Genomic DNA, 27,989 nt, shown 5'->3' with positions numbered 1-27,989 from the left:
AGCCCCAATGGCGAAAATGGCGATCAGGGCTTTCTTGCGCAAAACCGCGTCTAGCTTGGCACGGACGCTTTTCCGCAAAAGCATCCGTGCCAATCTAGACGCTCTTTTCCGCAAATGCTTTTAATGGAAAAACTTTTCCGTTAAAAGCATTTGTGGAAAATCATGCCAGTCTAGATACAGCCTGAGTTAAGACATGTAAGTTCTATGGAGGACAACTTGCCAATATCAGTAGGAGATTAAAAGAGATAGTAACAGGTGAAGTAATCATTGAAATTGCTTATGGGAAGATTGCCGGGAGGATCTGTGTTCTTTCTGATGGAGATTCATGTAGTCACCATGCAGTGTGCCTAAAGTGTATCACTAAGTGTTATAAGCACCATTTAAATAGCAAAGCTCCTTATTGACAACTAAGAACTGGTGATGTTGCAGAAAGAGGGCTGCTCAATTTCTGAGTTGAGAAGAAAAGCTCATATCAATTTGTTTTTCTGGGTATTTAGAGAATTTACTGGTCAGGACCTGCTGTAGCTGGAAGCAAATATACTAATAATTCTACCTACTGCTGACATAGATAATATGGGCTTGGCAGAAATCGATTTTTTTATAATTTTTATGGAGAATATAAATGTTTATTTATAAGCACCTTTATCAATTTTTATTGATTTAAATTTTCAGTTACAGGAAGTTATGGAAATAGGTAGTAAGGAGGGACAGGCAATTTTTTAATGGCAGGACACACAAATTCAAAAAATTAAAGTTTTATAACCATTAAAAATACAAATTGTCAACATCATATGTCAAAATATGCCAAGTAAATATCCTTAAATCAGACTTTAATACATTTTCAAGTATTTGTCTTAGTTTGCCTACCTATACATTTCTATTATTATCCATGAAAGTATTTCCTCATCTGTTTGTGGATGTATGGTGAAATCAACAATTATCAACATTTACTGATAAAAATGTAATCCTTTCAACCCTAGTACTATGTAATCAAATTCAGAGCTAAGACTATGAGAATGTTCAGAGTTCTATTTGCAAAGAGATTCACAAACTGAACCCGATGGTTCCACTCACAAGGCTCGATTGTCAGTCAACTCCCATAGGTTCTTTTGGAGAATTAAATGTAGTTAATTTAAATCTCTATTATGGGGTAAGTTCAACTGTGGAAGATCCTTATTGCAAGCACACTCCAACAACTTCTCAATAAAACTTGGGATTCCTTTATCCTGAAAGAAATATTTTCAATGGAGTTCCAGGACTGGTTGGGGGAAGATGATAGCAGCTCAAGGAATAATGGACTCAGAGCCTTGAGAGAAGAAAATTCGTTAGCTTTCCAGCTGTGAGAGCCACCTCAGCCTATATTTGCTGAATTTTCCTTAGGATTGGCTGAGGCGCTGGCTCCATTTACTAACTAGGAGATCAACGCAAAGGAGATCAATCTCTCAGGGATCAATTTATCGGGTCTATTAAGGACTAGGGATATTAAAATGCATTTATTTTTGCAAACGTGTATCCGCTGAAATTTACAGTGGTTACACATTTACATGTGGGGAGGGGGCAGGCAGAAGCCGGTATTCATTGCGAGATGGCTTTTAAGCTCCCCCATCCTTGTGCTACTTCCTCTGTATCAGAGGCAGCAGCTTAGGGGGGCAGGCAGTTCTGTGGGAGCTGATGTTTGCAGGGAACTGGGTTTTAAGCTGGCTTCTGCCTGCCCCCTATTGTGTTGCTGCCTCTGTGGAAAGCAGTAGAGGGGGGAGGGAGGTGGATTTCTCAGGAGCCAACACATACCTGCCCATTTTCCCTCATTGCCTCTGTATCAGTCTCGTTGGTTAATCATAACATGGGTACACATTCATATCCCTAATAAGGACCCTGATCTAACTGCTGATCTAACTCTGCTACTCCGGGTCGTGAGGAGGAAGGGAAGTCGACTGGAAAGTTTCTTCTGTCCACTCCCTGCAATGGGAATGCTGTGGAAATTTCAGACTAAGATAGCTTGACTCCAGCTATGCTACTCACGTAGCTGGAGTTGTGTAGCTTAGTTCAACTTTGCCCCCCTAATGTAGGCCTGGCCTTAGCTTCATAAAGGACTGAAGTTACAATTACAAGGTTCTGTTCAAGATCATGGGAAATGTGATGGAAGTATTTTGTCCAGGGCTACTAAAAAACCTTTGTTTGGGTCTCCTTCACTGCACTGCAGTCATTGCGCCACCTTAGCAAACATTTCTGATTACTAAATTTAACCCTTTCACTTCCTGGCGAAGAAGCAGCATTTTGGGAATCAAAGGAAGAGTCCTGTATGAAAAATACAGCCAGTTTGTAAAAAACAAACAGACTGAAGGGCATGTGCTAGACATTAGGCCACCAGAGCCATCCCATCCATAGGATGAATTGGGACCACTGCCTCAGGCCCTGTGCTTTTGAGAGCCCTGCAGCAGCCATCCTAACAGCCCTATGGACAGGAGGGATCCAGGGGATTATAGGCAGCGGGGATTACCCTCCTTCCACTCACCATGCGGCTAATGGGAGCCAGAGCATCCCAGCAGCCTGTTCCCCTTCCACTCCACCCTGCCACACCACCCTCTCCTGGCCCGCTGCATATGACTTTTCAGTGGCAGCAGGAAGCAGAGCTTTCCAGCCCCAGGGTGCTCTGCTTCCCACTGTCGCAGAGAAATGGGGATGCAGTGGACCAGGAGGGTGACACAGTGAGGTGGAGCAGAGCAGGCTGCTGAGCTGCTCTGGGGCAGAGCTGAACCATGCGGACACTATGGCAGGCCCTTATAATCTCCCAGGCTCCATTGCTCAGGAGAGGCAGTAAGGGGGAAGGGGAGGGGCCTGCAGTGGTAGCAGGGGGTTGACCTAGGTCTTGCACCCCCCTTGGGACGGCCTTGCAGGCCACATACTGAAATGGCGGCTGCCCTTGTAGACAAACACAAATATTTCCTTTTCTAAATTGCGTGGGATGAAATTCAGTGTTTGAGAAAATCCAGAAATCTTCCTTCATGGCATAGCTCATCACCCCCTCATGCACATCAGCAGATAAGAGGAAAGACTCGGCGGCTAGAATAATTTTTGTTGGCAACTAAGGTGTTGATTTTGAGGAAAGAGGACAGATTGTGTCTCTTAACTACTCACACTACACCTACACATCCCAGAGAAACAAAACAAAACCCTATTTTGACTAGCAAAGTGAGAAAACAGAACTTAAAAGTTACACAAAGCGAACTGGAGACAGAGAGAAAGATAAACACACTGGCAAGAAAGAGATATGCACACACAGCACATGCAGATCTACAAACACAGACACATAGATGCTGTATATATGCTACCTTAGGAAAATAACTAAAGCTATTGAATAACTGTCTGGCTCATACATGGTATATTTGCTTGTTAGTTTGCTTTATTTCTGAGGCATTAGGTATTGGCTACTACTGTAGCAATGGGTGTGACGCACACATGCTGGTAAAGAACTGAACTATTTTCTGTCCACCTTCGCCATTAAAAAATGAGTAAGAATTGACCTCAGTAGCAAATAGGTGCAATAGGCATAGTACTGTACAAGAGACACAATAGGCATAGTACTGTACAAGAGACACCAAGGAACTGATCCAGTATAGAAACTCTTAGTTCTTGTTTAGACAAGAACTAGGGTTGTCAAGCGATTAAAATAATTAATCACGATTAATTGCGCTCACTGCTCCTTTGAAATGCTGTGGCGGCATTTCAAAGGGGCAGCACTGCGGAAGCCCGGTATCAGCTGGAGTCTGCAGCTGTCCCCAGGCTCAGTGCAGCGCTGCCCCAGCATTTCCAAGGGGCAATGCTGCAGAAGCAACTGCTCTATGGGATGGAGCTGTGAGGTTGCCAACTCTCCCGACGGAACACCATTGCCCCAAATGTTGTCTGGTGGGTCCAATCAGGAGAGTTGACAACCCAAGGCAGAAGCAGGGAAGAGAAGGAGGCTCACCTGCAGCCTAAACGGAGCAGTCAGGAGCTGCGGGTGGTGGCAGGTGCAGGCTGCAGGACTCAGAATGAACAGAGGGTGGCCGAGCAGCCAGCTGGAGAAAAGCAGCTCTTTGAAGGGGAAGCACCATTTCTCTCCAGCTGCTGGCTCCTCCCCAGCCCTTTGGGGTGTGTCTAAATTACATGGCTCTGTCGATGGAGCCATGTAGATCAGGCTGATAAGCAGAGGGAAATGAAGCCACGATTTAAATAATAAATAATAATAATAAACAGCTGATCAGCTGTTTGTCGGCTCAGCGCGCTAGTCTGGACGCTCCCACGCCGACCTGAAAGCCCTTTATCGATCTCCCTGTTACGCCTCGTAGGATGAGGTTTACCGGGGAGGTTGATAAAGGGCTTTCATGTCGGCAGGGGAGCATCCAGACTGCCCCAATCTGCTGACAAACAGCTGATCGGCAGAGCGGGGCAGCCATTTAAATTTAAATGAAGCTGCGATTATTTAAATTGCGGCTTCATTTCCCTTTGCCAAACAAACAAATCTACATGGCTCCATCGACGGAGCCATGTAGTCTAGACGTACCTTTGGTGAGCAGCGGCTGGCGGATGGGACTGGGGGCCATCAGAGCCCATATACAGCACCCAGCTGCACGGGCACCATGACATTTGGGGCAATCTGGTGAGCCAAATTTCATGGTGCCCCATGCAGCTCTGTATTTTGCGTATTGGTAGGGATGGCCTTGGCTCCATTGTAAGCCCTGATGCCTACACTGCAATCAAACAGTCCTGTAGCTCTGAGCTCCGCAAGGCTTGTGTCTGCTGACATAGGCCAGCCATGGGGTTTTCTTCATTACGTGTAGGCATACCCTGAGTCACCTAGGAGCCTAAATCTCTTTGAAAATCTATGGCTCTTAGGCTGCTAGGAGATTCAGAAATGTTTACTCTGAGTCTTCAAATCTCCCCGATCCTCTGAAGAGGTAAATCTGTTCTGCAAAATTGTGGCCATTACTGCATGTCATTACACTGTATGAAATCCTGCAGTGTTTTGTTCTGTAGCTTTTATAACATTGATTATTAAAATTGGCTAACATCCCAGTTGGCGTGGTTACAGTACGACTTTTACATTATTCTGAGATCCTGAAATTTCATTATTTTTGTCTGGCCTCTGTGAAATAGCCATTTTCACTTAAAACCAGTTCAAACTGTGCATGTGGTCAATGCAAATTAATTTTCCATTCCTTCAAAAATTGAGATTTGACATACTGAAAAATTCACCATTATCATTCAAAAATATGAGTGTACTTTTGGGCCTCAATTCACTCAACAGTTGGGTGGAATCATTACAGATGGTTAAAGGGAAAACCTCACAAAATTGTGAGTTTCTCATGAAATTGGACCATGTTTGAAAATTCAAACAAAACCTCATTTTCCAACCTTACTTATTTTCATTTTTCACACAACCCTTCGGTTATGTCTGTCCAGTAAGTTTCCAATCAACTTTGTCAAGCAGATTCCTTCTTTCAAGATGCCTATTTTGCAATCAATTAATGAGAAACATTGTTTGTCCCCAAGAAAAACTTCGTGTCTCTGTCTCTTGTTTTCTGACTATCATAAAATCTTTTGATTTCAATGTTAGAGAATGTCTCAGAAACCAAAGGCATGACAGAAACACATACCTGAGCCAGCTCCAACCAGATAAAGCCACTAGCAGTGCCAGATGCCAGCTTGAGATCTTAGATTAAGTAAATTGCTTCATGGATTTAGGTTTTTTTCTTGTTTGTGTAACAAAGTACACTCACTTCTCACAAGTTGCTCCTGGCTGAGGAAGTGTATCTGCACACTCTCTCTCTCTTTGTTCTTGTTGGGTCTTCACTGACTCAGCACTCCTTTCAAGTCATATATAGTCTGTGTGATAAAAGCAAAGCAAGCCCCTTCCAGGGTACATGGCCAACAGGGGCCTCTCTCAGGCCTTGTCTACTTTTACTGGGAGAATGGAGATGTGGAGATTGACCTCTGGGGTTTGATTTAGTAGATCTAGTAAAGACCTGCTAAATTGACCACTGATTGTGCTTCTGTGGACTCTGGTACTCCACTGAGTTGAGAAGAGTAATCTCCTGTCGATCCTCCACATGGGGATGCTACAGTAAGGCGATTTAAGGTAGGTCGACTCCAGCTACGCTATTCACATAGCTGGAGTTGGTACCTTAGTTCAACATCGCCCCCTAGTGTAGACCTGGCCTCAGTGCCCTCTGTAAAGTCTCTCTCAAGTTGTTTCTACTCCAGTATGGAGTAGGGCAATGCCCCAGGGCTCCTTCCCTAGAGGCAATGTCTTTGCCCTCTCAAGGCCTTTCCGGCCCCAGCTGTTCATCTGTACCACCACTGTTCAGTTCCCTTTCTGGGGTGCCTCAAAGTACAGACCACTTTTCTAGTGTCTGGTGAGAGAGTGCGTGGGGGTGGGGCACGTGATTCAGGCCCACCTTCTACTCTGGGTCCCAGCCCTTGCACTGTATATATACCAGCAGTGGCGGTGAGTATAATAGGCAGGAGAAGGCATTGCCTTCCCAAACCGCCAGCCTGGCCCTGCCCACACTCTGCTCCCAGAATATCTACTATAGGTGTACTGTGGGCAGAGTGTTACTGCTCCGGGGTGCCCACCCTCCCCATGCTCCAGGACTGGGGAGGCGGGGGTTGTGTGCTGCCCCACTCCCTGTGATACTCCAGGTGAAGGGGTCCTTGGCTCCCATGGGGGCCAAGGCCTGGGCAGAAGGAGCAGGGATGGGGGCTTGCCTTCCCCAGCCCTGTCCTCACCCACAACCCATGTATAGCAGCCATCTGCCACATTCCTTTAAATAAACTGTATTACTGCTACAAATTCCCTAGGTCACTTCTCCATGGGTCTAGCACATTTTTCACTATTATCACAGGACTTTGTCCTGGGCAAGTCCCAGCCCAGAACTAATTTGGGTTCCCCTCAACATCTGTCAGTTCTGCTAAGTCCAAGGTCATACATCTTCCTCAGCTAGCCAGGCATATCCTCCACTCTCCTCCAGATCTAGCAAGGAACTAAACTCAATTTGGGCTGGCAGCTCTTTTTATATTAGCCTGCTGGGCCTCAACTAGCTGCTTCCCACACAGTCATTCTAGTCAGCTTGCAGGACCTCTCTACTCTCCTCTTCTAGGGTGGAGTATGGCAGGGCCACCGTGAAACCTCCAGTAGGGGCCTAGTCTACTCAATCATAGTTTGTTGTTTGGGTGTAGGTGGTGGGGATAGAGGGGTGTTTGAAAAAAAGTGTTTAAATATTTTTAAAACAACTAGTAGTCCTGTGGCACCTTAGAGACTAACAAAAATATATAGGTTTTCTGGGCAAAACCTGCTTCATCAGATGAGCTGGAGAGGGATAACAGGAACCCAGAATTTATAATAGAAAAAGAAGGGGGGAAAAGGTACCTGTCAATAATCATACCAGTGCTAATGAAGCTAATTAAGTGGGCTGGAAGTGTCCCATACTTAACTTTTGATATAAAAATGAGGTGTTAAATGCTGGTAAGGCTGCCTTTATAAGGCAACATCCAGTTCAAGGCCAGGGAAACAGTGTCAAATTTGCAGATGAATGTTAATTCCACACTCTTTCTCTGTAGTTGGCTGGTGAAATTCCTTTGTAGAAGAATGGCGCCTTTTAAACCCATTAATGAGTGTCTACACAGGTTAAAATGTTTCCCTACAACAGGGGTGGAGAACCATTTTTGTGTTGGAGGCTGCTGAGCCATAGAAAAATCAGTCAGGGCCCAGGGAGACAAGGGCTGGAGTGCCAGTGCAGGCTCCCCAATGCTGAGGTAGGCCCTAAGCCTCGGGGGCCAGATCTAGGCAACCCAGAGATCACATCCAGCCTTAGGTTCCACACCCCTGCCCTACAGGTTTATGTGTGTTACCATTTCTGATGTTTGACTTGTGTCCATTTATCCTTTGCCATATCCTGTTTGGCCAATATACAATATTTTTTTAGTCTCTAAGGCGCTACAGGAATACTCGTTTTTAAAGTTACAGACTAACCCGGCTACTCCTCTGTAAATATTTTTAAGCAGTTTTCTTGACTTTCCTGGGACTGCCAGGGTTTTAGGAGATAGTACTCAGCAAGGCAGGATCTGACCTGGAATAGCTATAACAGAGGCACTGGCAGAGCCAATTTCTTCTACACAGTCCTGATAGCCAGCTTCATTTTATAAGGCACTGACTTGTTAATTTTATTTTATTTTAGACTCCTAAAAATATCCTTGCCACTTTCCTCTATAGGCCTGTGCATACTAGCGTACACAGTTACAAAAATGAGTTGACAAATGTCAACCAAACTTATCCAGACTCAATCCCAGGCTCAGACTGAAGGCACAGAAGTGGCACACCATTACCTTTCTCAGTAAAAAGCCAGTGTCAACAAATGGGCTTTTCACCAGGCCTCAAAAAAATCAACAATCTCAGGCTCTGTCAGACAGTGGAAGCCACCTTCAACGTTAAGGGCCTTACATTGAAAATGCCTTCTCAGAGTCCTAGGAATTCAAAACTAAGGACTAAGGAGATGATTTCTCTGGGAGGGAGGACCCAAACTACATAGCGCTTTATAGGTCAGTATCTGCACCTCGAATTGCAGCCTGAAGAAAATAAGACACTAGTGTTATTTATTATTTGTGTCAGATTACTACTGTTGACACTGCTAAGCAAGAAGGCCATTATACCCTGTGTCATAACCAGAAGTGCTGACCAGCACCTGGTGACTAAGGGGTTAACTTTGTACCTACCAAGGTATCGGATGGTCAGCCAATAATAGTGCAGGTAGAAATTTCAAACTGGAAAAGAGGGGTTTTCTTTCTCCTTCTTTGTTTTGAGAGGCAGAGCAGTTTCTCCCAGATATTAAGGGAGATGCTTCTCTCTCCAAGAACGGACTTCTTAAAATGTGTAAGTAGGGAAAAGTTTAGATAGTCCATCAGGGTTTATTGTTTTCCTTGTTTGGGAATTTGGAAATAATGTCTGAGCTTGTTAAGTGGGTTTTTCCCCCCTTTTGTAACTAAGCCTTCAGCCCAGGGACTTTCCCTGAGTATCTATATCAAATGGTGGCTCTTTCCCTCTAGCCAATTTACTATGCTTGCAACTGTAGTTTTGTTTTGATAATGAACGATTGTTTCTTTTTTCTAATTAACTGGTATTGGTCGATCTTTGTAACCTGGAAGGTCTGTCTGTGTGTATCTGCATTTCTTTTTCAAGCTCTTTTAGGGAAAAAAGAGCTTGGGGTGCCCCTGGGATTGGTTTCAAGTGTCCGCCCCTGTTTGTGGGTTAAAAGCACTTTATGGTGGCAGCTGATTCCCTAAAATCTGGGTATTAGGATTTTGGGGGGAAGTTTTTGTACCAGAGCCTGTAGAGGCAAGGTTTTGGAGTGCTCGTGCGGACCCACAACTTCTTCATTTGTCGTGCCAGGGTGGGGAACAGCCTTGACACCCTGCACCAGGTGTGTCTATATTACGAAGTGTGATTGACTCATGTTAAGCTGGCTTTCTGCTGATTACTTTTGTAAGTCACTTGGGTGGTGCGTGCACTCTTGGCTGTTTGTATCAGTGCTGCACTTCCTTACCAGATGCAATTGTGCAAGGCCTGCAGCAGATCTAGGTCTCTGGGCATCCTAACGAGGGCAGTGGGTCTGTAACAGGCTCTCTATTTGGCTATGCCTGATTGGATGGAAGATTTAGCAGACAGGCTCTTAAGTCCAGCACCAGTTCAATAGTCACTCACAGCATTCACCTATGGCTGTGATAGCTCCAGCTTACTGCTAGCTTTTGCTCCTTTATAGATCCAGTCCTGTTCCTGCCTTGTCTCACTGGGTATGTCTACACAGCAAAGTTATTTTGAAATAACAGCCCTTATTTCGAAATAACTTTCCTAGAGTCTACACAGCCAAACCACTATTTCGAAATAAATTCGAAATAGCGGAGCACTTATTTCGAATTTGGTAAACCTCATTCTACAAGGAATAACGCCAAATTTGAAATAGCTATTTCAAAATAAGTGCTGTGTAGACGCTTATTTCGAAATAGGGGGCTTCCAGCCTTCCCAGGGTGCCCTGGTGGCCACTCCAGCCTCAACCAAGAACACTTCTCTCCCTCCTCCCCTCCCCGGAGCCCTTAAAGGGGTAGACTCTGGCCAAGTGTCTGTGCCAGCTCCAAGCCTGCCAGCCCAGAGCCAGCAGTCACTGCCCTGACCCAGTGGCCCCAAAACATGAGCCAGCAAGCCACTGGCAGCCAGTCCTCCACCGCTCCGCAGGAGCAGTCTGTCAGCTCCCAGGAGCCTGCCAGGGCCCGGAGAAGGCAGGCGCCTTCCTGGTCCAGGGAGGAGATTATGGACCTTATTCAGGTTTGGGGGGGATGCCCCCAACATCCATGATCTCCGCACTAGATGGAGGAATGCAGCCGTCTATGGCAGGATAGCTGCCAGCCTGGCCACCAAAGGCCACGTGCAAGCCCAGGAGCAAGTCTGCATGACAATCAAGTTGGTCCGGAGAGACCCCCCCCCCCCCCAACCCTGAGCCCTGACCTTCCCCTCCCTCTTCTTTCCCCTTGCTTCCCCCTTCCAGCTCCCTCCTCCCAGGTTTCCCCCTCCCCTCTCCTACTCTCTCTTCTCCCCTCTCCTGCCACTCTTCCCCAGTCTCACCAGAGTTTCATTCCCTCCCACACAGTTTTATTAAATAAAGAGAGTTTGTGTTCATGAAAATACGTGTATTTTATTTGACATCAGGAAGTTGGGTAAGGGAGGGGTAAGTGGAAGGACATGAGGGAGGAATGAGGCACAAGTCCCCAGTGGGGCAGACCAGGGAGGCTCTTAGTGCTCCTCAGGGTGGAAGCTCTCCCACAGAGCTTTCTGCATACTGACAGCCCCCCGATGGACATCCTGGATGGCAGCCTGCAGAAAGTGCAGCCAGGCTCCAACAACGCATCCAAGAGAAGCACCAGAGTGCCCAGGGGCAGCTCTGGCTCCATGTTGCAGAGCACGCAGAGACAAAATGCTTTGCTGTCCCTCATTGAGGTAGACAAGCAAGAAGGGAAACCTGAGAACTGGCTGTCCTGGGGGGACAGGGGTCCCTTTAAACACAGACCTCAGATAGCCTCTGGCAGCAGCCCTACACAGTAAGTCCTGACTTGGTGCCCTGGTGGAACTGGTTCTGGCCAGCCTTAAATGTGATTCAGAGTCCACTCAGTGTGGAAGCACTATTTCAAAATAGCAAAATGCTATTTCAAAATGCATTTTGTGTGCAGACGCGTTATTTCGAAATAAGCTATTTTGAAATAACACTGTAGTGTAGACATACCCACTCTCAGTAACCTGGTTCTGAGCCTTGGCTCCTGTTTTTTTACTCCAGTTCTGACCCCTGGCTCTGGCATCTGGCCTCTGATGCTTGTTCCAGTCCTAGGCACGACCATCCATGTCCCGGTCACTGAGCACAACAGGTGCGAAGGATGAAGATGGTTTTTGTAACACAAGCACCTTTCGATGAGGAAATGGACTGAAACGGTCAGTGCCAAAAGGAGTAGTCACAAAATATCAGTTTTAATCATTACAGACCTCAGATGAATTTGAGCCACCCGTCAAGAGAGAGACGATTTAGCGGGTGCAACTGATTCAAAGAAAGCAAAATCTATGGTTAAATAACGACAATAATTGGTTCCTTGTGACTGTCTTTGTCCAAAATTTTGTGATATTTGTGCAACTATATAGGAGGCTTCCTAGAATTGCACCAGAAACCTCCAGAGAGGAAATTAGGAAGGCCCTTACCCTCAAACTACAAACACAAAGGGTGGAAACTGAAGTCCATAGTCCTAATGCCCCATAGATCTAGAATTATGAAGGGGAGAATCCCACCCATGAAGCCCAGCACTTTCCACCAAGCTACATAAGCCAGGGAAGCCAGCCTGGAGAAGCAGAGACAAGCCTCTGTAGCAAGAACCTTTGGACTCTAGAGAGGTCTGACTTTTAACAGCTTTTACTCAGGATAGTCTTTCCCCTCTGCTGACTGGCTGTTTGCTATCTCTCAGGCTTTCCCTCCACCTTAGTCCACCTGTCTGCCACACTCCCACTTTCTCATTACTCTAACCTCTTCCCTTTAATGTGCTGTCTGTTCCAAAATACGGCAGCAGCACAGCCCCGCAGCTGCTTAATGAGCCCTGCCCAGCCACTGGCTCAGAACTCATGCATGAAGCTGCCTGGAAGGGGAGAAGCATTTCTCCCTCTGTGACAGCAACTGCTCTGGCCAGGCAGCTCTATGTGCAAGCCTTGAGCCCCTGGCTGGGCGGGGCTCATTAAGCAGCTGCGGGGTTGTGCTGCCACACAGATTAGAAGGAACACTGCTTTACCTTTCTCTTATTTCAGTGAATCCCCTTCCAACAGAACTCCTCCCCAGAAAACTAAGAACATCCACAAAAGTAACACCCTGTGATGCCAACATGACATTTGCATGTCACTGCTTTGTTCACTCTGCTCTCATGCAATGTCCCCACAATGCTTTGTCTTGTCTATTTAGACTGTAGGCTTTTCCATGCAGGGACTGTCTCTTGTTCTATGTTTGTACAGTTCCTGGCACAATAGGGCACTGATTTTAGCTGGAGTTCCAAGGCACTGACATGATACAAACAATAAACATAGAATCACATAATCCCTTTCATGAATCACTGTCTACATATCCACTAGCACAGGACATGCTGGTGGTTCACACAAATTAAAACGCATTCCTAAGCCAGCCCAGTGAACTATCAGTATTGAACTGTACTGCTGCAAAGGAGATCTAGATTTGGTATCCCATTTAGCCAAGTGACAGGATCTGGGATTACTGAAGAAGCCTTCTAGTTGGGACAGGGATGTTACTCAGAAGCAAGTTGGATAGGTTGATAAATGAGCAATGTTGTCAGGCTTCCAAAGGCAACCCTCCAAATACTTCTCTAAGGCTAGCAGTGTGGTGGCTGCAAAGGCAAGGGCTTCCATGAGAAAAACTTGAGTCTGCCTTTGGAGTGCCATCCCCCACAGAGTTACCCGGTCCAGTGCCAACATAATAAACGTGGATTATCACCTACCACCCATGGCTTGCTGCAGAAGTTATAGACGGAATAGAGGGAGTTGACACTATGAACCCCGCCATATTGAAGGCCAATGATAAGGCTGCGGAAGTCTTCTCCTAGTGCCATGCTGTAGGCATGTTGTCGAATTAGAACAAAGTCAGGCTTAAAGGACCTAGAAGACACAATGAGAGTGATTTATTAAAAAAAATCAGTAGGATTGTTTCCTCCTTTTGCCTCCAGCCTCCCCCTTTTGTTCTTTTTCAAACAGGTTGACCTTTCTGAGACGGCAGTATTATATCAATTATACTATAAAGAAAAATTGAGTGATAAAGAAAATTAACTTCAAAGGCGTAGAAACTCTCCAGACAGATTTGTCACAGTTCCATTTCAGACAGGCTCACACAGGAACAATCTATGACCAGGGGAGCCAACGTCCTCACTGAGCCCTGGGCAACCTGGGGGGAGAAGGGGCCGCTCTCTGATCCTGGAAGGGGCGGGGCCTTGGGAAGAAGGGGTGGGGCTGGAGACTGCCAGTCTTCGGTGCGGCCTTGACCACGGCACGTCCCCCCAGCCCTCTGCGCTGCTCAGACTGCACCATGTGATGCTCCAGTGGTGATTTAAAGGCCCTGGGGTTCAAATGCCACCACTGATACAGTGGCAGTGGAGGTGGCCAAGTGCCCTAGCCCTTTGGAAAAGCTGGGCCTGGGGCAGTTGCCCCCTTTCCCCTCCCCATCAACAGGCCTGTCTATAAAAAATCATGAATTCTCAGGGCGGGGGGAATAATTTTGCCTAGTAATTCTCTTTTGAAAATCTTGGCCATATTTGCCACTTGTTGCAATGTGCTACACCGAAGAGAGAGGAAGAGACTGTTTTCTAATAATGGGATTGGATACTGAAATAAAGCCCAGGGCGTGGGAATATCATGTATGGATTTTAAAGATCTCTCACACATCCACACATATTTCCTTTTAATCGGACTACAATGCATATTGGACACAGGAAGCTAGAACATGAACACCTAGGGATCATACACTGTAACACCATTAACACATTTTCAGAGTCCCCATCCAGTGATAGGCTCACTGCATGAGCAACCAGCTCATTATCTAGGTCAAGACTTGCCCTGGGACCCTTAGGGTTCCAAATGTTGCAACCCTCTAAACAAACTGGAGGCCCTCCAGGGTAAGGCAGTAGGAGATCGTAGAGGTGTGAACCAGGTGGAAGTCATTCCTTTGCATAATGTAGCTTAGGGCCAATTCAAAGCATCTGGAAACAGGAACAGAGTTCAACAGTTGGTTCCTGAATGCACTGGAGGGACTTTTCCACTGTCTACAAGGACTACTTTACAGTTAAACAAAGTTTGAATCAAGGACATTGGAAAAAGTTCCGTATTGCATTACAGTTCTTAAGAAATTAGGTCTGTCCCCAGGTCCCATTACTAGAGTCCTGCGCAGATACAAAATTTACATCCACATCTACATTTGTATCTGCATTGACATGCGTCAATGCAGATACCCATGGATATCTGCAGATTTCCCTGGCTCCAGATACAAATTTTGTATCTGCATCCATGTGCACAAAAATGAGCTGCAGATATAGATACCTGCAGATATAAAGTGTATACGTGTGGATTTGCAGGGCTGTACCCATTACCTCACAGATTTTGAACATTTTTCTTGCTATGAGACAATAATTTCAACCCTTAGGATGAATGAACTGGAAATATGTTGGGTTTATAGCCCTGACTTACGTTATTTCCATTGCCCTGGCTGCAAAATCTGAAATGGCAATTGTGAGCCAGATTGTGGCAAACAGTATTGAGAACAAAGCCCAGAGCTTCTTGTGGTTTTAAACTTTCCTTTTTTGCTGGCCTTGGGCTTTTGTTATTAATACAGACATGGCAAGAAGTATACTCTGCCCTTGTTATGAGGCAAGATGCAGAGGCTTTGAAACATCAGACAACCTCCCCTGCAGTATTTCTAACCCACACGGGCTCTTTCATGCAGTGGGCACTAAAAGCGGCCTGTTTCTCAATCAGTGAAGTGTGCAATAAACATTAGGAGGGCTGTACTATTGAATGTGCAGCTGATTTATGGATCTTCCTAAGGTCAATGAGGTGAGGCAAGTGGCGGCCCCATGCTGAGAAACAGTGAGAGAATACAAATCTTGGCCTGACTTCTGCTGACATACCATGTAGAAAGCACCCACCAGCCAGCCAACCATCCCCCCAAAAGAAATTAGCTCATTGGATGCCAAACATTCAAGATTCAGTGCCCCCAGCAGGCTGCTGAAAATTCTAGATTCTAAGCAACCAGATGCTCTGGGGTTGTTACAAGCTGAAACAGAGTTGAAAAAGCTTCAGCCTGCTAGAAATTTAGGAGAAACTATGGACTTTTAGATACCAAGAAAGCAGGAAATCCAAATATAACAGATGGAAATGATAATGCAGAGTAAATGATTGTCCCCTGCTATCTAAAGTCTGTATCTTATATGAGAATAGGATCAGTTTCATTGGTCAGAACCCCTCCACTAAAAGAACACTGGGAGAGACAAAAAAGGTGCCAGTAACCACTGACAAGAGCATGATTCTTCTCCTGGCTATAACTCTCATAAGCAACAGCTGAGAAGTGGATCTCTCTTTGGAGATATGGGGAAATAACTATATCTCAAGGTATCTTGAACAATGAAAAACAAGAGGAACGGGAGCAGGTTCTGCAACCATTAAGGAAAAAGCAGCAAGTGTGATGAAGAGGAGCCTTCTAGGTATCTATAGAAGAGAAGCTGAACCTAGGAGGAAAATTGGAGGCTGAAGGGTAGAAATTGCAAGAAGAGAGATCAAAAGGAAAACAAAGGGCATCAGCGCTTGGGGAGGTGGTGAACCAGCAGCTCATTAAGGGTAATGATGTGATTAGCAAGCAGCTGTGTGTCCTAGTACCTGGGAAGTAAGAAGCTTGGTTCTCACTCCGAAGAGGATTACTCTCAATTGATGCAAATTTAATTTTCTTAGGGGAATAGCTCACTTTGGAAACAATTATTCATTCTGAAGGGTACGCCATGTTCTAAAACAATGAGCCCTTGAGTTTCAGAATGGCTTATGGTATAACAGTTTCCTTTCCAAGCTCCACTCATCTCCACAAACAAGCAACAGCAATGACAGGCTAAAGAGAAAGCTGACATGTCAACTAAAAGAGAAAGTGTTGAGAGAAGACACACTTTTCAAATAATACTAAAAAAATGGGGCCAGGCAGGTTCTGCAGCATCTATGCACTGGAGTCCCAAGTACCCTGTCTGATGGGGCTAGCAGTGTGGAGATGGTATGTGTGCTCCGCTCTTCACCAATCCATTCAACCCAGGTTTTGGAACTGCACTGATGGGCCTTGTTTGCACAGAACTACATCTAGGCCTCTTGAGCCAAAACCAAGGTTTCCTGAATGCTGATTGGCAGAGAAAGAAGCTGCCCCAGAAATACAGTGGAAAGTAAAAATAGAGCTGAATGTGAAAATCCAGACCAGCAGCTCAGAACATACCAGCAACAACTTGTATTTGTGCCTCATATACACCCTTGCCTACCTTTCCTAGATGGAAGTAGGCTTCCTGAATGCACATGCCCTCCTCTCAACTGTGGTCAGATGGCTGGATCTTTTGGGAGATGGGACAGTCCTTCCTTATCTTAGCCTCTCCAAAAGCCCTTTCCCAAACTAGCAGAACCTAAAGATGCAAGTCCAATTCTCATTTACACTACACACCACTTTGGCAGTGTAAATGAGCTTTCAAATGGAGGTAGCTGTAGCTAGAAAGGCATGCAGGACTATAATATAAATGAGAATCAGATCCTTTATCATTTAACCATCCTCCCACAAAAATTTCATTTTCAGGTTAAACTTATTTGCAGTATTGTATGGAGTTGTCATCACTAGGCTTGGACTGCAGTAATATTCTCTACTTATCTGTAACTTCCAAACAGTGCAGAGCATAGCTGGCTATCTTCTGAGTAGCACAATTCACCACAAGCTCATTGCAGCTCTCTCCTAGTCTGGCACAGCTTCCTCTTGTGCCAAACACTAAGTGAGTGGCTGCCTCTTACCCCGTACCTCATCATGGCAGTTAAAACTGGCTGGAAGGCTCTAGCTATTGGTTTTCATAGCTAAGCACACCAAAAGTGACAATAGTGGCTCACAGCTGAAGGTCTCCTGCCTTTGGAAGCTGGAAGAGTCTTGACTCTGAGGCAATTGGTTAACATTTGAATGACTGCTTTTTTATCTGCTCCAACAAGTTTTAGTTCTGTTTTCTAAATGGCCAAACTAATTTTAGTAATGGTGGACCCAACTCAGAGATATGCACCCAACTCAGAGATATGGATCCAAACACCCAAGGCACTAAGGAAATTTAAGATCTGAATCCAGATCGTAAATTCTTGGCTCCTGCACAAATATACCTAAATTTGTGTTTCAATGTTTACAAGTGTACCACTTAAGCTGTGTTGGCTGTGGGTGTGATTGAAATTATCAAATAGATTTCTGAAGGAGAAGTCAAGGGAATTTTCTGTTCTCACAAGTAAACATTCCAGGAGCAGCAGTGGTTCTGATAGTGAAAAATGCTCTAAGAAGCACAAGAGAATCAGATCTGAAAATATCATCATCAGGTTCACCAGCTGTTGAGGAATGGAACCCAGCAAATACCACCAGCAAATCTTGCTGGAAGGTGTCATTTCCCATTTCCTAGGTCTGATATTAGACTTAACTCTTCCTGGTCCCTCAGTTGTTTATGGAGATCTCCAAAGAGCTTCAAGAGCATTAGAAATATACATTTCAGGAGTATGTTATGCTTCCAAAACATCTTTTAAGATCCCTTCCTCCTCCCATCAACAAGTTAGCTACATTCAGAAATATTTACTTCCAAAGATTAGGTCAGTTTGAACTAGCACTTTACTTCTGTGTCATTTGAATTTCTTTTGTGACTGAGAGAGAATCACACAGGAGCACAGCTGGCTATCTTTTCTGGGCATTTCAGCACTCACCATACTCCAGGTAGCTCTAAGATGCTTCTTCAGAACAGACATATCTATTGGTCCAAGGACCAGGGAGTCATAAAACTGTGTTACATGCTCCTACAAAGAGCAAAAGGTTGCATTACCGTGACATGTTTTTTCCTTTGTATGATGCCGAGCTTAGGGAGTTTTGACCTTTCAATCGGAGGAGCCTGTCTTTCTGGCTCACAGGGCACTCTGTTTCTCATATCCACACAAGAAGACATCTTGAATGCCAAAGACTGGATTAAAGTATCTTAAGTTTTCTGAGTGGCCTACCTGGTTTACCTGAATTCTCTAAAAAGCCTCCTCTATCTTTTCAGGACTCAAAAAAAGGAAAGGAAAGCGTATAATTGACCAATAAGATACAAAAGGCTATGTGTTGCCAGTGGATTAATGGAGTCTCCAGGCAATGTTCTGAGGCATAAGGCCAAAAACTGGAGTGACTTCAGCTACCTAAACAGTGCAATAATCCCCCAAAGTATGCACTACCACAGGTGTGTCTGAGCGAATATAAAATGGCATTTATTAAATATGAACAAGTCCTGTCTGTGCATTACTTGGGTGTTAGTGACATTGTTATGACATCATTGACAACCAGTTACTGAGCTTGGCTACTTTTGGTTTTACATCCATTATTATATATTTCACAATGTTAGAATTACTGTATGTTTCCACATTTCTCATTATATTAATTTAATATCATAAAGTAGAAAATCTTCTATTCCAACTTCCTGTCTTAATCTTCTACAGAAAGGGGCAAATCTTGCCTCCCTTACTAATGCCAAGAGTCCCAATGAACACAATGGGATGACTCATGTGGATACTGTGATTGGGACTTGTTCTTTGGAAAGCATTATTTGATACTGTAAAGGCAGTGGGGGGAGCTGTTTTAACCAACCATATGGCAGAGATGGGGTCCAGTGGCCAAGAGATTACAGCAAGAGCACTGGGAGCCAATTCAGCCACCACAATTTAGAGGAGCTTCAAGGATGCTTTTTCATAATAGACATTTATATTGGTTCAAGTATCAGGGGGTTGTAAAATTAGGTTACACGTTACTCGGTACATATAAAACAGTCTTCAAAACCCATCCCCATATTTTTACTTGTAAACTGAACATATTTGTCATTAAACAGTGATGGACAATAAACATAGACCCTCACAAAGTCATTTTTTTGAAATCACATTTGGGAACAGCACCATACTTTAGGAAAAGTGGTAGAATGTTTTTCCAGGTAACAATCCATGCCACATTGATGGTGGAAGCCAATGGGGCTGAACTTGTGTAGGATTAGCACAATTAAAATGTTATTATTGTATCATTTCAACTGATAATAGCAAAGTTTATTTTCAATAATTTTTTATTTGTATCCATTTACATTTTCACGGAGTTGCAAAAAGTGATGGGTTTTAAGCTTTTAAATGTTCACAGCTGTGCAAAATTGAGAGGGTGTCCAGCAATTATTTAATGGCAAACATTCAAAATGTTAAAGCTTTATAGCCATGACAAGCTCACTACCAATAACACATGTCCAAATACACAAGGTAAATATCCTTAACTGAACTCTAATGAGTTCTCAAGCAGCATTTTTCTTACTTTATCTCTCTGTAGGTTTTTGATTACCATTGATGGAAATATTTTTGTTGGTTTGAGTGAGTACAGTGAAATCAACATTTAGTAACATTTACTGATAAAAATCTAATCTTTCTACTACTATCCCTATAGAACAAAACAAACTGCCCCATCTTTTCCAACACTCATTTACACCAATTTTTCCTCTGAAACAACACTTAATTAAACCCAATGAAGAAAAAAGATTAATAGGAGCAAAAAAGTGACCAAACAATTAGTGTAACCAGCTTTTGCACTCAGCTCATGATTTAGATAATGAATGATAACTCAGACCTTGGCTTGAAAATTTCTTAGCATAAGGAATATACGTAAATGTGAAAGGGCCAGGGAGGGGTTTAAATCTCTAAATTGTTCCCCACCCTTGTCTGGTAACAGCGACTTCTGGCAGCTGCCTTCACTCCAAATGTTTTCCTAATAGCTGTCAGCATCCCACTCACACGTCGGCTGGAAGCCAGCTGCTGGAGAGGTGAAGAGGGACATTATTCATCTGGGATATAACTAAACCCCGATGAGAGAAACAGTCCCTCCAAGCAGCTGTTTTAACAGCAGCAACTGGGATGGATGCAACCAAAGAAAACCCTAGCCTCCCCATTATGGCTTCTGCTAAATTAAAGGGGGTAGATGGCATAAGACAAGAATAAAACCATTACCTCCCTTGTGGTAAAAGTTACTAGGGGTTATAAAAAGTGTGATGCATATGCTAGATTGTTAAACATGTAAATATAGGCCGCTAAATTCTACCTTGATTTACACTTTGTCCTAACCTACTGACTTCTCTGGATTGTTGAGTGCTTAAGTAAGGGTAGCAGTTTGCTGGGGGTGGCAGAAGGGCTTTTTTTTCCTTAAATGCTTTTTTTAAAAGTTATATTCTGTTTGAAATATACCAGTATGACATCTATTTAAAATAATCAGCCAAATTTATGTCGTTTGAAATGCATTTATACTCCTGTACACTCTGTGTTAAATGTATGACACTACTGTAACACTATATAGTCTGTGGATCATGGAAAAACTATACACTAAATATATTATTTTTCTGTCTGGCTTTTGGGAGACTGCATTTTCCAGATCACTTTCTTCGTCCTCCTAAATGTTCTTTGCTTTACAGGGATTTCCAGCATGGTTTTTTCATTTGATCTGTTTTCCTAAAACGTGCATGGATATTAGCCAAATGATGAAGAGGCATCAACAAGAGTTCTACTATGAATTAAGATTTCTGGACGATGTCAGAGGTGAACACTGAGTTCCTATCAGAGGCACCACACACAGAGATGGTCCTTGTCCTGGATATTTGTATCACTAGCTGGTGGCAGATGCACTAGAGTGCCAAACAAGACTCCCCTAACTAACAGAGCCAGTCATAGAGGCAGAAAAAGGGGAACAAACCGACACCTATTTTATACATGTCTTTAAATTTCTGAAATACTTCCACAGAAGCTGTTTTTTCCTGTGAAAGAAAACAGTCATGAGCAGGAGCGGCCTTAGACGAGCTGCCAACAACTGGCGCCCTAGGCAAAATGCGCAATTGGTGCCCCGCCTCCAAACCCCTTAAGACCGTTTAACTTTGGTGCCCTAGGAGACCGCCTAGTTCGCCTCTATGGGTCGCCACTGGTCATGAATATCACTGTTCTTCTGCTTTTCCCACCACATGTACCAGAGACAACAACTGCAGGCTCACTAAGCTTGGATGGGAAACACAGTTCTGAATGTTATCAAGTGCAAAGAGAGAAAGGGCAACTTAGGAGCCTAAGCCTTAAGTTAGAAACATACAAGTCTCCCTTGGCCCAATTCTCATTTCCCTGGAGCTCTTTAACTGTGTTCTGGCAGTGTAAAGGGGCTCAAAGTGGGTGTAACACTAACAGTTTGCGATCCCTGTACACTTCTTAGAATGCAATGTGCGAGGATCTTAGTGGAACTAAAAGTCTGACCCATTAGGTCTAATTGCAACAGGACTGACTCAACCCTTCATCTTTCCGAGACAGATAAATTAAGTCCTGAGCAGTTTACTTTATGTGGATCTTTCACACATCACCTTAATAACCATAGGCTTGTATGTGGATATTGCAGTTCTGAACTGGTACGCTCCATCCAGAGGAGGCTGCATTTCACTGGTGAAGCGATTCCTATTTTCAAGGTGGTTAGGGGTCTTTTGGAATGAAAGGTTCTCCATAGCTATAAAGTCTCTTGTCCAATTGCACAATATTATTCATTTAACGTTTAACTGGGGAAGCTTTGGTTCTGCTTATGATCATAGCACCACAATTGTTATGCAGGCAGGGTAGGTTCACTTCATAATTGCCCCACACTACTCCGACAAGGCACTGTGCTAATGACCCACATCACATCCACTTGTTCTGTTGCTGCTGAACAGAAGCATCCAAAGTGTTGTGATAATAATGGTACTTTGGTAACATGGGAAAGTGTTCACTAGAAACTACGTATGACATCATGTGGCTACTCTTTTTCTTTCTGAATTTTTGGAGATGTGTGCATTGGAGAGTCAGATGAAGCTCTCAGAGTGAATAAGGCATGTAGAAATTAAAGCAAACATTTTCAAATGTGGATAGCTCAATAGTTAGGCATCTAAATCCATACTCAAGCAGCTAAAGAAGTGCCCAGACTTTTAGCACTACAGAGAATTTTTGGGCGTGTCTCCATTGCATCTGGGAGCAAGCCACCCACTATGACCTACAAGGGAGTGGTGGACAGACCAGCAAGGTCATTTTAGGGCGGTGGGGAGGAGGGAAGTGTCACAGATTTACCATCATTACTTCTGCACGGCCTTCAGAGATGGGCAGTTGGAGAGTGGTGACTGTTGACCTGGTGCCCAGCACTGTAGGCAGCAGCGCAGAAGTAAGGATGGCAATACCATACAGTACCATACCATTACTTCTGTGCTGCTGTTGGGAATCCTAAATGTGCATATGAATCAGGTAAAAGACCTGTTTCCGTAGCTGATGTTCTTTGAGATGTGTTGCTCATGTCCATTCAACATAGGTGGGTGTGCTCACCACATGCACCAGTACCAGAACATTTTTTCCTTCAGTAGTATCCATAGGGGACTAGCTCCAGCATCTCCTGAAGTGGCGCACACACACTGCACTATATAGGGTGCTGCCCGACCCCTCCTTCTTGCTGGAACTCCAACAGTAGGGAAGGAGGGTGGGAGACTGAATGGACGTGAACAACACATCTCAAAGAAAACCAGTTACAGAAACAGGCAACTGTCTTTTCTTTTTTGAGTGTTTGCTCATGTCCATTCAACATAGGTAACTGCAAGCAATAACTTCAGAGCAGAGCCGGCCCAAGGTACAGGCCAACCGGGCTACCGCCCGGGGTGCCACATTGTAGGGGTTGCCACGCGGTGCTGCAGGGCCAGGCAGGGGCAGCGCCACACATGCTCTGCGCGCCCAGGGTGGGGACACACATGTGCTGGGTGCCCGGGGGCGCCGCATGCCCAGGGGTGGAGCCGTGCATGTGTCGCACTCCCGGGGGCGGCGCCACGCTCCTGGGGCCCAGGGTGCACGAATGGCTCGGGCCGGCCCTGCTTCAGAGGCAGGTAGGAATTTAAGGACATGCAGACAGCACCACAGTATAAAGATACTCAAAGTACTTCCTTTCTGCCCTCTTTGAATTAGGTGGAATAGGAAAAGGCATTTTCCAGAAAACTTTGGCTATCTTGGCCGCAGCAGTAGAGCCATTCTCACCAGGGTGGCCTGGCTGAGGACCCCGAACAGGTAGTCTGAGACTTCCTGCACTTCCTCTGCCTGGAGGTTCAAGCTGGCTGCTATCCTCCTCAAAAAGTCCTGGTGGGCATTCATATAATCTGGAGGGACCATAGGAGAGAGCACCACAATGGCCTCATCTGGGGACAAGGAGGCGGCAGCTTGGGCCAACTGGCCTTCCTCTGCTGACATGGATTGGTCCCCTGTCTCTTCCTCCACTTGAGGGGTAGCTGGTATAATTGACCCCGACCCCGTGTGCAGCTAACAGGAAGCACTGACAGGGCCTCTGAACCACCAAACAAGTAACTTGGGGCGGTAGCAGGAAACCCCTGGGGAGCCACAGGTAACATTGTTCTGATGATTGTGCCAAGGGCCATGGATTGCCCTGCAAAGCTGCCTGTGTCACCGGCTGGGACAACATGGGGTGCGGTGCCAACAAGTATGCTGAGGGGAGGGAGACTGTTTCTGCTGTACTACTTGCTGAACAAACGCTGCCCAAAGCCCATGAAGGGGAGTGCGTGGTTCTCTCTTTCTGGAACCAGAGGAGCTGTGGGATGACGTTGAGCTCAGTGACTGCAGAGAGCACCAAGACCAGCGGTCAACAGACCAGTGTCAATCTTGAGACCTACTCTGGACTGGCAGTGACCAGCACAGAGGAGTTAATGTCCAGTGCCAGGATGTGAAGTGAGACCTGTCGGATCTGAGGTCTCACCTGTAGCTCAGTGCTGCTGAGTAGGGAGTGGTGCCATGATCAAGGGGAGCTGTCCCTGGAGTGGCAAGCTGCATGCGTGGAGCATGTCGCTCCTGGGTGCCGTGACTGCTATGGGGCCACAGGTCTATGCCTGGTGTCTGGTGATGCTTGAGATGAAGCATCTGGCCCCGATCTCTCTCTTACTGACTGTATTGGGCTATGAGGGACTTTCTTGTCTGTCTGGGTGGGAGTATGACAGCGTTGAGTACTTGGCGACTGAGGGGCACAAGGAAGCTTCCTTCTATGCTGGGGTCCAAATGGTGCCGGAGGAGGCAGTACCAGTATAGCCATAATGTCTTGTGCCTCCAGCATGGAAAGAACCTGAACATCCAGAGTGGGCAATGGGGAGCAGGGAAGGCTGCATGGATAGGGCTGTGCCGGTGGCTTGTCTGGAGCACGATCTCCCCAATGGTTCCCTTTCTTCACCTTCTTGCATGGGATGGGAGACTTCTCCTTTACCAACTTCCTCATCACTTAGCTGAGGTCACTGAAGATGACTGGTGCGGGCTTTATGGCACTGGAGAAGCACTCCGCACCAGGGCACTGGTGCTTGGTGCCAAGTCCAAGTGCTGGTCCTGGGGAACGAGGGCAGACTCCATCAGTAGGGATTTTAGATGAATAACCCTGTTTTTATTGTCCTTGGATGAAAGGATCTGCAGATTTGACACTTGTCAGAAATGTGACCTTCACCAAGGCAGTGAAAGCAATCAGCATGCGGGTCGCTGACTGGCATAGGCCTGCAGCAGGTAGCAGAGGCTTTCAAGTCAGAGAAGCGGGGAGGGAGGGGCCCAGCAGTGCCCTATGTAGCATGGGATGTGTGTGCCACTGCAGGGGGCACTGGAGCCAGTTCCCTACGGATATTGCTGAGGGAAAATCTTGCGGCACTGATGCATGTGGAGAGCACACATACTTATGTTGAATGGACAGCGAGCAAGCACCCAAAGAACATTCCTTCCTATGTCACACCAAGGGGATTTCTAGGCATTTAGGATATTAAAAATTTAACATTAGCACTATATCTCGCAATCTAGGTATGTTCTGACTGCTTCTGAAAAGTCTGCTGATAATTAACTGAGATTTAGTGGGGGGGGGGGAAAGACGTGAATAAAATATGACCTCCAGAACTATTCATCCATGGGATAAGTTCACATCCCTTGTGGCTAGAGTGACCAAATGCCCCAATGTTATTGGGACCATTCTGATGTTTGGGGCTTTGTCTTATACACACACATCTATATCTCCCCTAACCAAAACAAACAAACAAACAAACAAACAGTATCCTAATTTTTGCTATCTGATCATTGTACCTGTGTTTTAACTGTGTTACCTGAACCAAGCCCCCAATCAATCCCATTGCCAAAAAAAACCAATTGCTTGCTTTGTTTATATTCAATCAATATTTTCTACACTCTATGGCCTTGAAATTTAATCCTCTTTTTTTTCTGGAAGTTTCCTGTTTCCCTGGGCTGCATCAGCCCTTCCATTATTTAAATGAATACAAGCAATTCCTTAAACCAAAGCATGTTGCATTGTGGTTTGGGTATTTTAGAAGTAGAAACTATTCACGCTTCTTCTGAGGAATTTTCTGTTCCTCAGTGCTGTCTGAGAGCACTTAGAATCTCTCTAATTTACTCCCACAATATTACAGGCATGTCAATTCTTCCCATCTTCTTTAGGGTTTCATTCTTGCTGTGACTGGAATAACCCAACCACAATGAGTATCAAATGATCTTCATTAGGGGTCTGCGTGTACATGTGCGTGAGTTGTGTGCCTGGGTAAGGCTATCTGTGGCGTGGCTGGATTTATGGGTATAGAACATGTGCGCTCTTGTGGCTAGGAGAAACATGTGCACAAGGGGGGAGAAGGTGAGTTGCACGTGTCAGAGACAAGTTGCATGTGTGTCAAGAAATTAAAGTGTGGGTGTGTTTATGTCTCTGTGTCCATGGTTGTACATTACATGTGCACATACACTACTGGCATGTATGTATATTTTCATGTTTAAGAGCACTATGAATTACATAGGGGTGCCCTAAACCAACTGAGAACAGGAGCCCTTTGTGCTAGGCACTGTATAATCACAAAATAAGCCCTGCACTGAATAGACTGCAATCTAAATGGACAAAAAGGTCAGGGAATGCAGTCTGCCACACATGCCAAGTGAACAATGCAATGGTAGCAACTGTCATGTTAGTGCCACAATATTACTGGTTTTTATTTGTGGGGCAGGTTATCATTAGTAGGGTATTAGCTAAATGGAAAGACAAAGGGAGGCTGTGTCTAGACTGGCCACTTTTTCCGAAAAAGCAGCCGCTTTTCTGGAAAAACTTGCCAGCTGTCTACACTGGCCGCTTGAATTTCCGCAAAAGCACTGACGATCTCATGTAAGATTGTCAGTGCTTTTGCGGAAATACTATGCTGCTCCCATTCGGGCAAAAGTCTTTTTCCGAAAAACTTTTGCGCAAAAGGGCCAGTGTAGACAGCAGAGATTTGTTTTCTGCAAAAAAGCCCCGATCGCGAAAATGGCGATCGGGGCTTTTTTGTGGAAAAGCGCGTCTAGATTGGCCACGGACGCTTTTCCGCAAAAAGTGTTTTTGCGGAAAAGCATCCTGCCAATCTAGATGCGCTTTTCCGAAAATGCTTTTAACGGAAAACTTTTCCGTTAAAAGCATTTCCGGAAAATCATGCCAGTGTAGACGTAGCCGGAGGGAATGAAGTGACCAGGACACAGGGGAAGAGAGTGAGGAGGAAGATAGGAGAGGCAGGTGTGGAGTGAAAGAGTGCAGTGTGATACATGTGCCATCAGAAAAATAAGACAGAATTTTGTCCCGTGTTTTCTCATCTTCTCTTAGCTTGACTTTAGGTAGGCGTGAGGGTTGGAGAACAGGACAAGGAATGAGGGTATTTTAGATGTAAAAACTATTCATGATTCTTCTGAGGAATTTTCTGCTCCTCAGTGCTTGCCGGGAGTGCTAATTTATTCCCACAGTATTACGGACAAGTCCTGTAATGTTTTTAATGACACACTGGTTGGAAATTTGTTCTCCAGCCCCACACAAGAATTTGAATAGTGTGGGAATTCTCTTCTGACCAAGGCTGGAGGGAGGGAAGAGCCTTTCCACAAGATTTATGAGTGTGCTCCTTTATTTGCTTCCCAAAGTGCGGAAGAATTTCTTTTTCATTCTCTTTATCTTCTAAACCACTCCAAGGATGGTAATGTAAAGCGGCTGTGTTCCCAAGCGAGCTAATTGGGGGCCTTACCAGCCATGTGGTGAACAAATTCTGTGTGCGCTGTAATATGTCAAAACTGAAATCTGTCCAAATGGATATAATGCATCTCCAGAGCCACATATGACAGACACCTACACAGATACCTACCCACAAGTCAGCCCCACCATACAAAACATCCACATCTACAGGTACACACAGGTAAAGATGCAAACACCCCAGATACACACACACACTCTCAAATATAAATATCCATGCAGAAAGTCACTCCATAATGTCACTCACCACAAACAGAAAACACCCCTCTTTTTCAGATACAAAGTTTTATGTTCAGTAGCAATGTAATAAATTAAGGGAAATTTTGATAGACTAGTGAATAACTAACTTTAAGGACTTGGGAGCAGAAAAGAAAATGGGAATAACACAGACGATTTTCTCGGTGAGCATTCCAATTGTTTGTGTGAATGAATGAAGGAGCAGACTGGCACCAAAAACCAACTGATGGATACACCAGTAGTGCAAATGAAAGATTTTGGATTCACATAGCACAGAAATAATTCACGTATTGGGAGGCAAAAATT

The 27,989-nt window shown here is 45.0% G+C and overlaps 1 protein-coding gene across 4 annotated transcripts in view; it reads right to left on the bottom strand.

The window, feature by feature from the left end:
- The window catches only part of SYN3 (synapsin III), a 382,630-nt gene that overhangs the window by 212,872 nt on the left and 141,769 nt on the right, over positions 1 to 27,989 (bottom strand). For all 4 annotated transcript variants that reach the window (XM_075938194.2, XM_025178914.3, XM_025178915.3 and 1 more), the window contains one exon: positions 13,060 to 13,216. In XM_075938194.2, coding sequence (XP_075794309.1) covers positions 13,060 to 13,216 — 157 coding nt within the window. The remainder of the gene's footprint in view (positions 1 to 13,059; positions 13,217 to 27,989) is intronic.

This window comes from Pelodiscus sinensis, chromosome 1 (genome assembly GCF_052426305.1).
Source record: "Pelodiscus sinensis isolate ZL-2025 chromosome 1, ASM5242630v1, whole genome shotgun sequence".
NCBI classification, from domain to species: Eukaryota; Metazoa; Chordata; order Testudines; family Trionychidae; genus Pelodiscus; species Pelodiscus sinensis.
This window is presented reverse-complemented; position numbering and strand designations above follow the sequence as displayed.